Here is a 16,643-nt window from a genome sequence, read left to right as displayed (position 1 = left end):
ACAGATAAGTTACAAACAAAGAAAAGGCAAATAAATAATTTTGTAAAAGAAATGTAACACATTTTGTACAATGTCTTTGCTATCATCATTTGTACAATTTTTTTTTTTTTTTTTTGAGAAGGAGTCTCGCTCTTTCGCCCAGGCTGGAGTGCAGTGGCGCGATCTCGGCTCACTGCAACCTCCGCCTCCCGGGTTCAAGCGATTCTCGTGCCTCAGTCTCCCAAGTAGCTGGGACTACAGGCACCTGCCACCACGCCTGGCTAACTTTTGTATTTTTAATAGAAACGGGGTTTCGCCATGTTGGCCAGGCTGGTCTCGAGCTCCTGACCTCAGGTGATCCGCCCGCCTCAGCCTCCCAAAGTGCTGGGATTACAGGTATGAGCCACCGCGCCTGGCTAATGTATTATTTTTTAATGCGCTGTTGGATTCTGTTTGCTATGGTTATATTTAAGAGTTTTGCATTGATATTCATAAGTGAAATTTATCTATAGTTTTCTTTTTTTCTATGGTCTGGAATTAAGAGCTTTGAGATTATCTGATCTTTAAAGTAGATAGGAGTCCGAGTGGAGCGAGCGAGCCGAGTGGTCGTGCAGTCGCGTCTCGAAACCGGTAGCGCTTTCAGCATGGCTGACCAACTGACTGGAGAGCAGATTGTAGAATTCAAATAAGCTTATTTACTATTTGACAAAGATGGTGATGGAACCATAACAACAAAGGAACTGAGAACAGAAATGAGGTCTCTTAGGCAGCATCCCACAGAAGCGGAGTTACAGGACATGACTTATGAAGTAGATGCTGATAGTAATGGCAGAGTTGGCTTCCCTGAATTTGTGACAATGAGAGCAAGAAAAATGAAAGATGCAGGCAGTGAAGAAGAAATGAGAGAAGCATTCCGTGTGTTTGATAAGGATGGCAATGGTTATACTAGTGCCCCAGAACTTTGCCATGCGATGACAAACCTTGGAGAGAAGTTAACAGATGAAGAGGTTGATGAAATGATCAGGGAAGCAGATATTGATGGTGACAGTCAAGTAAACTATGAAGAGTTTGCACAGGCTGGGCGCAGTGGCTCACGCCTGTAATCCCAGCATTTTGGGAGGCCAAGGCAGGCAGATCATTTGAGGTCAGGAGTTCGAGACCAGTCTGGCCAACATGGTGAAACCCCATCTCTACTAAAAATACACACATTAGCCGGGCATGGTGGCACGTGCCTGTGGTCCCGGCTACTTGGGAGGCTGAGGCAGGAGAATTGCTTGAACCCAGGAGGTGGAGGTTGCAGTGAGCCTAGATTGTGCTACTGCACTCCAGCCTGGGTGACAGAGTGATACTCTGTCTCAAATAATAATAATAATAATATAATAATAATAATAATAATAATGCATTATGTGGCTGAATTTTGAGACCAGTTGTGTCTTATTCCACCAATTAACAATCATGATTACTAAATAAAAACATGTTTATTTTTAAAACTTGTGTAAAATATACACAGAAAAGTGCACAAATAATAATAGTAAAATTGGTAAATTTTCACAAACTGAACACACCCATGTAATGGGACCCGTATCAAGAGACCAAGTGTTATCAGAAGCTCTCTCATGCCTCCTTTTGCTCTTACGCCCCTTAGGGTATCTGTTATCTTAATTCCTAACCCTATAGATCAGTTTTGCTTATTTTTGAACTTTATATAAGTGGACTCACACAGTATGCATTATTCTGTGTCTAGATTCTTTAACTTGACTTTATGCTTGTATGCTTGTGAGATACATCCACAGTATTGTATGTAGTTACGGGTTGTTCATTCGTGTTTTTTTGTTTTTGTTGTTGTTGTTTTGAGATAGTGTCTTGCTCTGTTGCCGAGGCTGGAGTACAGTGGTGTGATCATGGCTCACTGCAACCTCAAACTCCTGGGCTCACGCAATCCTCCTTCCTCAGCCTCCCAAGTAGCTGGGGCTACAGGCGTGTGCCATTGCACTCACCTAATTTTTTTTTTTTTTTTGAGATGAAGTCTTGCTCTGTTGCCCAGGTTGGAGTGCAGTGACGCGACCTCAGCTCACTGAAACCTCTGTCTCCCAGATTCATGCCTCAGCCTCCCGAGTAGCTGGGATTACAGGCGCCTATCTGGCTAAGTTTTTTTTATTTTTTATTTTTTTTTTTTTAGTAGATGCGGAGTTTAACCATGTTGGCTAGGCTGCTCTCAAACTCTCGACTTCAGGTGGTTTGCCAGCCTTGGTCTCCCAATGGGCTGGAATTACAGGCATGAGCCCCTGCGCCCGGCTTAATTTTTTTTTAAGTTTTCCAGAGTCAGGGTCTCACTATGTTAAGCAAGCTGGTTCAAACTCCTGGCCTGAAGCCATCCTTCCAACTTGGCCTCCCAAAGTGCTGGGATTGAAGGGAGGCACTGCACCTGGCCTTTATTCTTGGTGGATATAGTTTTGTATACAGCAATGTGACTATACCATAATTTCTTTGTCCATTCCACTGGTGTGTGTGTGTGTGTGTGTGTGTGTGTGTGTGTGTGTGTGTGTGTGTTTGCTGTTTTTTTGAGGTAGGGTCTCACTCTGTTGCCCCGTGGGGTGCAGTGGTGTGACCACAGCTTACTGTAACCTCGCAGTGGGCTTATGCAGTCCTCCTGCCTCAGCCTCCTGGAGTAGCTGGGACCACAGGAACACGTCATCATGCCTGGCCAATTTTTAAAATGTTTTTGTAGAGACCAGGGCTCCCTATGTTGCCCAGGCTGGTATCAAACTTCTGGGCTCAAGCAACCCTCCAGGCTCAGCCTCCCAAAGTGCTGGGATTACGAGCATGGGCCACCACACCTGGCCCATTCCACTGTTGATGGAGAGTTAAGTAGCTTCCAATTCGGACTACTGTGAATATTCGTGTGTTGTATATCTTTTGTCAAACATAGCTGTGCATTTATCTTGAACATCTACTTAAGTATGTAATTGGCACGTCCTGGGATATGTACAGTAGCATTAGGTAGATATCACTAACTTTTTACATTGATTGTACCAATTTATATTCACAACAGCAGGGCATAAATGTTCTGTTTTTTTTCATATCCTAATACTCAGTATTTGTCTTTTTCCATTTAGCCATTGTGTTGAGTATGTAATAGTGTCACATTTGAACTTTAATTTGATTTTTGTGATGTCTCATAAGATTGAGCATGTTTTTATATGTTTATTAGTTGTTCTTGAAATCGTACTTAAAATTTTCAGGACACTTGAATTTTAAGCCTCACTTCACATTAGTAAACACACTCTTGTTAAAATTGAACGTGGACCAGGTGCAGTGGCTCACGCCTGTAATCCCAGTACTTTGGGAGGCCAAGGCGAGTGGATTACTTGAGGTCCAGAGTTCGAGACTAGCTTGGCCAACATGGCGAAACCCTGTCTCTACTAAAAATACAAAAATTAGCTGGGTGTGGTGGCTGGTGCCTGTAATTCCAGCTACTTGGGAGGATGAGGCAGGAGAATCCCTTGAACCTGGGAAATGGAGATTGCAGTGAACCAAGATCGCACCACTGCACTCCAGCCTGGGAGACAGAGCAAGACTCCATCTCAAAAAAAAAGAAATGAATGTGGATACCTTTTGTATCCTTGAGGTAATATGACCCCCGTAGAGTTCTCACTCACATTATCGAGTGTGAGTGGAGTGCGATTAAAGAATGGAGTTCAATAATTAAAAAATTAATTTCAAAATAACTCAAGTTCTCATATAGCATTTCCCAGACACCATGAAAAGAAATACATAGACTACCATAATACATGGCTAAGTCTCTCCTTCTCCCTCATCCAGGCCTCACAAATGTAGCTGCCCTAACATCTTTTTTTTTTTTGAGATGGAGTCTTGCTCTGTCTCCAGGCTGGAGTACAGTGGTACAATCTCGGCTTGCTGCAACCTCTGCCTCCTGGGTTCAAATGATTCTCCTCCCTCAGCCTCCCAAGTAGCTGTGACTATAGGCATGCGCCAACACACCCAGCTTATTTTTGTATTTTTATTAGAGACGGTGTTTCACCATGTTGGCCAGGATGGTCTCAGTCTCCTGACCTCATGATCTGCCTGCCTCAGCCTCCCAAAGTGCTGGGATTACAGGCATGAGTCACCGTGCCTGGCCCATCATTTTTCCAAAAAAACATAAGGAAAATTATAAAATAACTTTCAGTGGGAAAGCAATTTTTATCATTACTCAAAATTAAAAATGTAAGGATAATGCATCAATCATTTCTTAATGACACATTATCATTCATTAAGAAATGATTGATAGATTAACAGGAACAGAAAACCAAATACCGCATGTTCTCACTTATAAGTGAGAGCTAAATGGTGAGCACACATAGACAAAAAGAAGAGAACAACACACACTTGGTCCTCCGTGAGGGTGGAGGGTGAGAGGAGGGAGACGATCAGAAAAAATAACTATTGGATACTAGGCTTAGGGCCTGGGTGATGAAACCATCTGTGCATCAAACCTCATAACACAAGTTTACCTAGGTAACAAACCTGCACATGTACCCCCAAACCTAAAATAAGAGTTAAAAAGAAAAGATTGATTGGCCAGGCGTGGTGTCTCACACCTGTAATCCCAGCACTTTGGGAGGCCGAGGTGGGTGGATCACTTGAGGTCAAGAGTTTGAGAACAGCCTGGACAACATGGTGAAACCTCATCTCTACTAAAAATACAAAAATTAGCGGGTCATGATGGCACACACCTGTAATCCTGGCTACTCGGGAGGCTGAGGCAGGAGAATTGCTTGAAACCGGGAGGCAGAGGTTGCAGTGAGCTGAGATCACACCACTGCATTCCAGCCTGGGTGGCAGAGTGAGACTCCATTTCAACAAAAAAAAAAAAAAAAAAAGAAAGAAAAGAAAAAGAGAGGGAGAGAGAGAGAGAAAAGGTTGATAAATGCAACCTTGAAAAGTAAAAACAAAAACTACAAAAGTTTTGGCATCTTCTTTGCCATCATGCTGGAAGTCCTAGCCAGTACAATAAGGCAAGACCTTAAGCACATACACATTAGGAAGGGATCCAAATGGTTTTCTTGCACACGCAAAATGATTGGCTACATAGAAAATTCTAAGGAATCCACAAAAAGCCTCCGAGATATGATAAATGTGCTTAGTAGGTTGCAGAATACAAGGTCAACATGAAAATCAATTGTATTTCTATGTACTAACAGTACAAAGTATATTGCAGAATTTAAATATATATACACACACATTATTTACAATCGCTCACTCAAAAATAAATGATTAGATATGAATCTAACAAAATAGGTATAGAATCTGAATACTGAAAGCTATAAAACTTGAACACTGAAGAGACAAAAATTAATAAGAGATATACTGTGTTCATAGATTAAGAGATTCAAGCTATTCACGGTGATCACCTGAGCCTGGGAGGTTGCAGCTGCAGAGCCGTGATTGTGCCACTGCATTCCAGCCTGGGCAACAGAGTGAGCTCCTGCCTCAAAAACATAGATTAGGAAAGTCAACATAGTAAATACGGCAATTCTCCCAAAGTGAATGCACAGATATAAGGCAATCTAAAAAAAAAAACCCAGTAGGGATTTTGTAGATATAGATGAGCTGATTCTAAAGTTCATTTGATAAGGCAAAGGAACTAGAATAGTCAAAACTATTTTGAAAGAAATAAATATATTCAGAGGGATCATACTACTAAATTTTTACAAAGCTAAAGTAAGCAAGACAGTGCGGTATGGCAAGGGCTAGGCATATTGATCAGTGCAACAGGAAAGAGAGCCTAAATATTGGACCAGACAAATATGACCAATTTTGAGTAAAATGCAAAGGCAATTCAGTGGAGAAAGCATTATCTTTTTAATAAATGGTGTTTGAGCAACTGAACATATGCACACATACAAAAACGAGCCCCAAATCTCACAGCTTATGCAAAAATTAACTCAAAATATATCTTAGATCTCAATGTAAAATGAAAGGTTATCTTTCAGGTGAAATCATGAAAGAAAGTATTCATGAACTTGAGTTAAGCAAAGAGTTCTCAGGCAGAATGCCAAATGCATAATCAATAAAAGAAAAAATGAATAGACATCATCAAAATTATATGATTTTGTATCATGCAGATAAAAACTTTTATCTGCAAAGACTCAAGAGAATGGAAAGATAAACTACACTACACTAGAACAAAATGTTTTCAAATCATATATCCAACAAAGGACTTGTGTTTAGAATATACAAAGAACTCTAAACTGAACAGCAAAAAAACACAAGTAGCCCAATTTAAAAACGGGCAAGACTTGAGCAGATATTTCACCAAAGAGAACATAAGGAAATAATCACATGAAAATATGTTCAATATCACAGCCATTTTTAGGGAAATGCAAATTGAAGCCACAGTGAGACACTGTTACACATCTATTAAAATGGCTGAAATAAAAAATACTGTCACCAGTTGCTGGTGAAGATGAGAAGCAACTGGAATGCTCATATTTTCATGGTGGGAATGCAAAATGAGACAGCCACTCTGGAGAACAACTTGCCACGTCTTATAAAGTCAAACATACAACACAGAAATTCCACTTGCAGTTATTCACCTCATGTTTATTCAAAAACCTGTACAGAGATGCTTTTTTTTTTTTTTTTTTTTTTGAGACAGAGTCTTGTTCTGTTGCCCAGGCTGGAGCACAGTGGCGCAATCTCGGCTCACTGCAACCTTCACCTCCTGGGTTCAAGTGATTCTCCTTCCTCAGCCTCTGAGTAGCTGGGATTACAGGTGCGCATCATGCCTGGCTAATTTTTCGTGTGTGTTTTTAGTAGAGATGGGGTTTCACTATGTTGGCCAGGCTGGTCTTGAACTCCTGACCTCAAGTGATCCGCCTGCCTCAGCCTCCCAAATTGCCGGGATTACAGGCATGAGCCACTGCGCCTAGCCAACACAGGTGCTTATATATCTCTATTCATAATTGCCAAGAACTGGAAACTATCAAACTGTCCTTCAACAGGTGAATGGACAAACAGCTGTGGTACTTCCATATAATGGTGTACTACTCAGTAATCAAAAGGAACACGCAATCAATGCAGCAACACATCAGGCGAATCTCAAGACATTATGCTTGCTAAGTGGGACAAGCCAGTCTCAAAGGCTCCATATTTATAATTCCATTTATAAGATATTCTGGAAAAAACTAGAGTGAATGAGAACATGTCAGTGGTCTCTGGAAGGGTGGAGGGAAAGATAATAGCAAGAATTGTTTTGGGACGATGGAACAGTTCTGTCTGCTGATGGCAGTGGTGGTTACACAGTCTATACATGTGTTCAAATTCCTAGAATTCCACACACAAAAATTCAATTTTACTGTATGTTAATTTAGAAAAACAAAGTCACTTTTGCATAGCACAAAGCATTATAAGCAAAGTCAGAAAACAAATGACAAAGTTAAAAAAAGTATTTATGTGATTTATATCACAAGCAAACTACTACTCTCCCGAATATACAAAAATCTCTAGGTGTCAACAAGGCCATAACAGCACCCCAGAAAGAGCAGAATATGAACAGCCATCATTAAAAAAATACAGATTCCTTTAAAATATGAAGAGATGGTTCCCATTACACATAAACAAAATGCATGTTAAAACTACAGTAAGATACCAATGTTTATAAGATTGGTAAAAATTCCCAACTTTAACAATGCAAACTGTTGGCCAGGCACTGTCATTCAGGGAATGGATATTAGACAATATATAATATTAGACAAATAATGACAGATATTTGGCACTATCAAGTATTTCCTTTGACAAGGCATACTTATTCTATGTGTGCAAAATGAAGTATCTTCAAGGTTATTCCTTGCAGCATTTTCTATAATAGCCAAAGAATTGAAACTAGCCAAATTCCATCACTAGGGAACTAACTAAATAAATCATGGAATACATCCATTCATTGAACTGTTCTGCAGCTATAATAAAGAATGAGATAACTTTCTATGCCCTGATAATAGATGGGTTCTTATATATATTATTGTTAAATGAAACAAGGAAAGTGTAGACGAGTGTATAGTATGCAAAATTCTGTATAAAAGGTAACGGGTGGCCAGGCGTGGTAGCTCACACCTGTAATCCCGGCACTTTGGAAGGCCAAGGTGGGCACGTGGTTCACCTGAGGTCAGGAGTTTGAGACCAGCCTGGCCAACATGGTGAAATCTCATCTCTACTAAAATACAAAATTAGCCAGGTGTGGTGGTGTGCACCTATAATCCCAACTACTTGGGAGGCTGATGCAGGAGAATGGCCTGAACCTAAGAGGCAGAGGTTGCAGTGAGCCGAGATGGTGTCACTGCACTCCAGCCTGGGCAACAGAGCAAGACTGTGTCTTAATAAATAAATAAATAAGAAAAAAAGGTAAGGGGTAACAGAATAGATATTGGTACTTGTACCACATGGAGAAGCTCTGAACAAATAAGAAAATAATGGAAGTGATGATCGATGGGAAACAAAAAGATGGGAGATAATAGAAATATTTTCCCTCTATGTCTCTCTGTGTGTTTAATTTTTGAGCCATTGATACAAATTACTTGTTCAAAAAATTAAATTAACAATTGTATTTTCAAATAAGAAGATCCATTTTCAGTGATAGCTCATTCATCAGCTCTGTGGAATGCAATAAAGCGGGCAGAAGGGCTCCATAGGAGAGCTGAGACAGGAAGCCAGAAGAAACACTTCCCTTGCACAAAAGAAGTGAAAATGCAGAAGGAAGTGGCATTGGCGAAATCTAATGCAAAAGGAGCAGAAAGGGTATGAGAAACGGCATGAGAGAGTGGAAGACATCCGTTGTTTTGGATGTGGACTTGAATTTAGGTCTGCTTCCTGCTGACTACGGAATTTGGGCAAGTCTTTTAAGTTCTCTGAGCCCGTTTTCTCAACTGTGAAATGGCAATAAGAACAAAACCTACCTCATAAGGTGATTGCAAGTGTTAAAGAAAACATGCAAACACCTTGCAGGAGAGAACGGGCCTGTGTGCTGACAATGTTGTATTAAGAAATAGACAAAGGAGGCCGGGCATGGTGGCTCACGCCTGTAATCCCGGCACTTTGGGAGGCTGAGGCAGGCAGATCAAGAGGTCAGGAGATCGAGATCATCCTGGCTAACATGGTGAAACCCCGTCTCTACTAAAAATACAAAAAAAAAGTTAGCCGGGTGTGGTGGCGGGCGCCTGTAGTCCCAGCTACTCGGGAGGCTGAGGCAGGAGAATGGCATGAACCTGGGAGGTACAACTTGCAGGGAGCCGAGATCACCCCACTGCACTCCAGCCTGGGCGACAGGACGAGACTCTGTCTCAAAAGAAATAGACAAATGAGGCTGAATGTGGTGGCTCATGCTATAATCCCAATACTTTGGGAGGCCGAGGCAGGAGCATGACTTGAGGCCAGGAGTTCAAGACCAGCCTGGGCAACATAGCGAAACCTGGTCTCTACAAAACATTTTTTAAAAAATTAGCCAGGCATGGTGGCACATGCCTGTAGTCTTAGCTACTTGGGAGGCTGAGGCAGGAGGATTGAGGCTGCAGTGGCTTTGCCCAGGCTGCAGTGAGCTTTGATCACACCACTGCACTGCACTCCAGCCTGGGCAACAAAATGAGATGCTGTCTCTAAGTTTAAAAAAAAAAAATTGAAAAAGAAGAAATAGACAAATGAAAAAAGCAAAGCCTCTCAGAGCTTCCTACTGCCTCCTTTCCTGCTGGGCTTCTGTACCACTGAGCCCCAAAGCGTGGACTTGCCTGGGAGGATGGAGAGATGGGAAGCTATTGAGAGACAAAGGCAAAATCCCACTGGGCACACAGGAGGAGGAGGACTGGAAACCCAGTCTTAAAGGATTCTCTTCCCAACAAACTCCAGTTTGCTAATTTGGTCATGAACAGGCCACCTTTTTTGGGGGCATTTTAGGAAGTTTGAACATTATTCTGAGGGCAAGTTTTGAGGGTTTTGAGTGGAGGTAGGGGTGGGATGCTGATCAAATTTGCATCCTGGAAAGATCACCGTGAACACTGTGTAGAGAGTGGGTTGGAAGAAGACAAGATAGGGGGTGGGGACCTCATTAGGAGGCTGCTGTGGGTATCTGGCGGGGAGTCGGAGGTGGCCCTAACTCAGATGAAGGGATGGAGGAGACACTGGCTTGGTGAGTGTCTGATGGAACGCTGAGGCACAGGAGGAAGAAGAGGCAAGGACGACTCCCAAATTTCAGGTGGAGCAGCCCAGTGGGTGTCATGAATACCATTCGCTGAGACAGCAACAACAAAACGGCAAGAAGCGGCCGGGCACGGTGGCTCACGCCTGTAATCCCAGCACTTTGGGAGGCCGAGGCAGGCGGATCACGAGGTCAGGAGATCGAGACCATCCTGGCAATGGTGAAACCCTGTCTCTACTAAAAATACAAAAAATTAGCCGGGCATGGTGGCACGTGCCTGCTGTCCCAGCTACTAGGGAGGCTGAGGCAGGAGAATGGCGTGAACCCAGGAGGCGGAGGTTGTAGTGAGCTGAGATCGTGCCACTGCACTCCAGCCTGGGGGACAGAGCAAGACTCCGTCTCAAAAAAAAAAAAAAAAAAAGCCGTGATCGTGGGAAAGATGAGGAGTTCAGCCATGGCCACGGAGCGTCTGAGTGCCTGTGAGGCTCATGGGAAAGTGGGTCGTGGGTAGTTGGATGTTATGGTCCAGACTCGCAAAGAGGTGGGCAAGAGACATCTACTTACAAATAGCAGGCGTGTGAGCCTCGCAGCGCATGGAGAACCAGAAAGAGAAACCTGAGACACAGCCCTCAATAATGTCACTTAGGGCCAGGCATGGTGGCCCATGCCTGTAATCCCAGCACTTTAGGAGGTCAAGGTGGGCGCATCACTTGAGGTCAGGAGTTCGAGACCAGCCTGGCCAACATGGCAAAAACCCATCTCTACTAAAAATACAAAACTTAGCCAGGCAAGGTGGCACGTGCCTGTAATCTCAGCTACTCAGGAGGCTGAAGTAGGAGGATTAGTAGAACCCAGGAGGCGGAGGTTGCAGTGAGCCGAGATTGCACCACTGCACTCCAGCGAGACTCTGTCTCAAAAAAAAAGAAAAAAAGGCTGGGCGCAGTGGTTCATACCTGTAATCCCAGCACTTTGGGAGGCCGAGGTGGGTGGATCACCTGAAGCCAGGAGTTTGAGACCATCCTGGCCAATATGGTGAAACCCCATCTTTACTAAAAATACAAAAATTAGCCGGGTGTGGTGTCAGGTACCTGTAATCCCAGCTACTTGGGAGGCTGAGGCAGGAGAATCACTTGAACCCAGGAGGCAGAGGTTGCAGTGAACCAAGATTATGCCACTACACTCCAGCCTGGGTGATAGAGCAAGACTCTGTCTCAAAAAAAAAAAATTATACAATGGAATCCTCTACTTTAGGTGTTTAATCTATGAGAAGAGATTTAGAAAATATACTGCCTCTAAAGACAAGGTTACAAAGCAGCCTGATCTAAAACTTGAAAATGTGGACATGAAGTGAGAGGGATATCTGGCTTCTAAGCAGGAACCTTTGTAATGGGAGCAACAAAAAAGAGTATTAAATAGGGGTGGTGTGGAGAACGGTAAGAAGACTTTGTAATCCCAGCACTTTGGGAGGCCGAGGCAGATGGATCACCTGAGGTCAGGAGTTCGAGATCAGCCTGGCCAACATGGTGAAACCTCATCTCTACTAAAAATACAAAAATTAGCTGGGTGTGAGGATGTGCACCTGTAATCCTAGCTACTAGGAGGCTGAGGCAGGAGAATTGCTTGAACCCGGGAGGCGGAGGTTGCAGTGAACCAAGATCGCGCATTGCACTCCAGCCTGGGCGACAGAGAGACTCCATCTCAAAAAAAAAAAAAAAAAAAAGTGCACCCCTTGCCACACCATGGAAAATGGAGGCAAGCACATAACTGGGCCAAATCCCCATGGTCTCTTTGGGCAGAAGACAAGTCAGGCAGCTGGATCCTCTCACACAGAGGCCAGTAAGAACAAAGGCATCACCTGGGGAGAGGGGACACCGATGGAGTCTTAAGAGAATCCCGAGAAGTACATCCCTGGAACAGAAATCATCTTTGCTGACACTGAGAGGTCAGAAAGGGCAGACTCGATAGCTTATCTCAAAAAAGCTGCTAATGGATAATAATTGGCCACTGCCTTATTTATTACAAAGCAGAAATGTCTCATGACTTTTCATATGTGTTACCATAATTTGATCTCATACACCAGAATTCAGATCATGAATGACAGGATATTTTGGTTGAACAGTCCTGATTTAAATAAGACTGGCTTATAGCTAAATGAATATGATCAGCTTTTTTGAATTTTGATAGTAATTCCAATTCAGTAAGTACTGTTACCATTTTCCCCTTCTAAAGATATGAATGGACTTCACTAGTAATGTCCTGCTTCTCACAAAGATGGCAAACGTTGTCTCAAAACATATTGGAGGTCAGCTTTATATTTAGATTTATACAACTGCTTATATGAATATATTTAAATACTGGGGAAATATCTTCACTGTCTCAGAACCAAGTAACACTCACCTGTGGTTCAATTTGTGTTCATTAGCCTATTAAAGGCAAGCACTGAAGATAAGATAGCAATGTCTACTGTATATTTTTGGTCCTAACTATGCTAATCTAATCAGAATTCCCTGTATCTAAAATGCAGGCTTTTTGGCCAGGCGCCGTGGCTCACACCTGTAATCCCAACACTTCAGGAGGCCAAGGCAGGTAGATCACTTGAGGTCAGGAGATCGAGGCCATCCTGGCTAACACGGTGAAACCCCATCTCTACTAAAAATACAAAAAATTAGCCAGGTGTGGTGGCATGCACCTATAATCCCAGCTACTCGGGAGGCCGAGGCAGGAGAATTTCTTGAACCCAGGAGGCAGTGCTTGCAGTGAGCTGAGATCATGCCACTGTGCTCCAGCCTGGGCCACAGAGCGAGACTCCATCTCAAAAAAAAAAAAAAAATGCAGGCTTTTTACTTATTGAAAGGCATTTTAGTGTGGTTTCTGTGTAATATCAAAAAATATTTAATACTTTTCACATTTTATAGATGATCTACAAGGTCAGGTGCTTTTTTTTTTTTTTTTTAAAGACGGTCAGAATCTCGCCTGTCACCCAGACTGGAGTGCAGTGGCACACTCTCACTCCCGCCGATCTTCCTACTCAATCCTCCCCAGCGCCTGGCCTGGAGAGGGCAAGTTATAATTAGGATTATCTTGAAACAGCTATTCAAAAACACATAAAACTATAGAACTATTGTGTATGTGTGCTTTGCCAGCTCATTAGAAGGATTAAAATAGAAGAGATATACACAAATTTATAAATTATGTCTGATCATAAGATTTAAGATAATCAAAATAAAATCAGGTGGGGCATGGTGGCTCACACCTGTAATCCCAGCATTCTGGGAGGCCAAGGCAGGGGGATCGCTTGAGCCCAGGATTTCAAGATCAGCATCGGCAACATAGTGGTACCTCATCTACATAAAAAATAAAAGAGAGCCAGGCATGGTGGTGCATGCCTGTAGTCCCAGCTACTTGGGAGGCTGAGGCAGGAGGATCACTTGAGCCCAGGAGTTCAAGGTTACAGTGAGTCAAGGTTATGCCACTGAACTCCAGCCTGGGCAACAGTGCAGTGTCTCAAAAAAAAAAAAAAAAAAAAAAAATGAAAAAACCCTGTCTCCAACAAAAAAAAAGAAAAAAAAACCCACAATCACAGATTACAAAAAAATAAGTGTATATGCCAGCACGCAAACAGTGACTACATTTTCTTATGTATTTTCCATTTTTTTTTTGCATAAGTTACTTTAGGAATCAGAAAAAAATAGTTAACATAATAAAATATTTAAATTTCAAAATCAGAGATAATTCAGTTGATGGGTTGAAGTTAGCCTCTTGGGGGCCGGCTCTTACAAATTCCAAGCTGGCCAGGAGCAGTGGCTCATGCTTGTAATCCTAGCACTTTGGGAGGCTGAGACGGGCAGATCACTTGAGGTCAGGAGTTAAAGACCAGCCTGGCCAATATAGCAAAAACCTGTCTCTAACAAAAAGACAAAAATTGGCCGGACGCAGTGGCTCACGCCTATAATCCCAGCACTTTGGGAGACCAAGGCAGGTGGATCACGAGGTCAGGAGTTTGAGACCAGCCTGGCCAACATAGTAAAACCCCATCTCTACTAAAAATACAAAAATTAGCCAGGCGTGGTGGCAGGTGCCTGTAGTCCCAGCTACTTGGGAGGGTGAGGCAGGAGAATCACTTGAACTCGAGAGGTGGAGGTTGCAGTGAGCCGAGATTGCGCCACTGCATTCCAGCCTGGGCAACAAAGCAAGACTCTGTCTCAAAAAAAAAAAAAATTAACCAGGTGTGATGGAGGGCACCTGTAATCCCAGCTACTTGGGAGCTGAGGCAGGAGAATCGCTTGAACCCAGGAGGTGGGGGTTGCAGTGAGCTGAGATCGTGTCACTGCACTCTAGCCTGGGCAACAAAGTGAGACTCTGTCTTAAAAAAAAAGAGAGAGAAAATTCCAAGCCAGAGGCCCAAGAGTATGACCCTTGGCCCCCATCCCTGGTGTCTGCAGGGGTCTGGACTAGAGACTGTAGGTGAAAATGCAGTCCTCTGGCTTTCCAGTTTATTCCTGGGCTCAGAGCTTTGGAAGCAACTGTGCGCTGAGTTCTTCTCCTACCAGAATGACGATGTCTCCATGTTTAGAAAAGTTCTCCATGTATTTGATTATTTCTCACCAGGAATACATCTTCTTTAGACAGTTTAGTTTGCATTGACAAATATTTATTTTACCAGGCACCATGCTAAGTGCAGTGAGGGGCAGTTTTGCAATTATGACTGTGAGATCTAGAATCAGACTGGCTGGGATTTGACTCTTGGTTCTATAAATTACTGACATTGTGAAATGGGCAAATTAATTTCTTTAATTGTCAATTTTTTAAACCTGCAAAATGGAGGAATATATTTAATCAAATATGAGATGGCTTTCATTAAAGGCATACATTATTTCTTTACTTCTAAGAAAGACAAGTGCTGCTAATTAAACTTGGGCACGTTGCCTGAAACAATAGCCCTATATAATGTATGAACTGGCCACACTAGCCTCTCCTTCCTTGCCTTGAAATTTCTTTCATCTGCACCAGAGATCTGGCAGTTTCTCCTTGCTCCTATTGCATTGTTTGGTATGTAATGGGCAGTTTTTTTGCACACATATCAGTAACTAAAGGTGACACAGCTTCATCTACCTTTGGGGGGAATCTTCATTCTCTGGGTGCATAAAGCCCTTGGTGGTTGTTTTGCAAGAAAATGTACAAGTGCAATCATTTCTCCAACAACAAGTTTCCAGCTTCCTTCCCTCTCCTCTCCTTGCCTCCTTTTCCCTCCTCTCCCTCCCCTCCCCTCCTCTCCCTCCCGTCCCCTCCTCCCCCTCTCCTCCTCCCCCTCCCCTTCTCTCCCTCCCCTCCCCCCCACTTTCTTTTCTTTCTTTCAATAAAGTCTCACTCTATCACTGGGTGACAGAGTGTGTGCAGCACAGTGGCACAATCACAGCTCAGTGTAGCCTCTATGTTTTGGCTTAAGTGGTTTTCCAGCCTCAACCTTCTGAGTAGCTAGAACTACAGGCGTGTACCATCACACCTGGCTAATTTTAAAATTTTTTGTTGAGATAAGGTTTACTGTGATGCCCAGGCTGGTCTCAAACTCCTGGCCTCAGGTGATCCTCCTGCCTCAGCCTCCCAAAGCACTGGGATTATAAGTGTGAGCCACTGTGCCTGGCCTCCAGCTCTGTTTGTATGTTTTTCTGCATTCACTGTGTTTTCATTACAAGTCTGGATAATAGTGCAATATTTTTTGAAAATATAAAATGTCAAGCTGACACATGTTGTCCCAACAATGCTCATCACTAAGTTGAAATGATAATATTAACAGTAAAGACCAAATTTGTGCATGCACAGGCAAAAACGACCACTTACTACCTGGCCAATGCCAATTGTAAAATGCCAAAAATTGTAAGAAGCGCCAGGATTCTGAGATGTTAGTGAAAAAAGATGTCTATTTTTGATTGGGCATGGTAGCTTACACCTGTAGTCCAGCTACTCAGGAGGCTGAGACAGGAGGATCCCACTGAGCCCAGGAGTTCAAGGCTGCAGTGAGCTATGACTGTGTCACTGTACTCCAGCCTGGGAGACAGAGTAGAACTCTGTTGTAGTGCTGTAGCACCTCCATTTTGGATTTGTCATGATGACTGAATTACAAATGACATATATATATGTATAAATTTTATTTGTATATGTATAAATTTTATTGTATATAAATTACATATATAAATTTTAATATAAATTTTATTTATATATAAATATGTCATATAATAAAATTTATATATAAATAAAAGTTATATATAAATTATTTTTGAGACAGAGTCTCGCTCTGTTGCCCAGGCTGTAATGCAGTGGCACGATCTCAGCTCACTGTAACTTCTGCCTCCTGGGTTCAAGTGATTCTCCTGCCTCAGCCCTGCAAGTAGCTGGGATTACAGGCACACCACCATGCCTGGCTAATTTTTATATATATATATACATAATATATATACATATATATAATATATATACATAA

At 42.6% G+C, this 16,643-nt stretch overlaps 1 protein-coding gene across 1 annotated transcript in view; it reads left to right on the top strand.

The window, feature by feature from the left end:
• Nucleotides 1-516: 516 nt before the first annotated feature.
• Nucleotides 517-16,643, top strand: part of LOC116467516 (uncharacterized) — a 19,581-nt gene continuing 3,454 nt past the window's right edge. Inside the window, exon 1 of the mRNA XM_032151256.2 lies at nt 517-1,065. Coding sequence (XP_032007147.2) covers nt 732-1,065 — 334 coding nt within the window. The 5' untranslated portion in view covers nt 517-731. The remainder of the gene's footprint in view (nt 1,066-16,643) is intronic.

This window comes from Hylobates moloch, unplaced genomic scaffold, assembly GCF_009828535.3.
Source record: "Hylobates moloch isolate HMO894 unplaced genomic scaffold, HMol_V3 SCAFFOLD_4, whole genome shotgun sequence".
NCBI lineage: Eukaryota > Metazoa > Chordata > Mammalia > Primates > Hylobatidae > Hylobates > Hylobates moloch.
The sequence above is the reverse complement of the archived record's forward strand: the minus strand, read 5'-3'. Positions and strand labels throughout refer to the sequence as shown.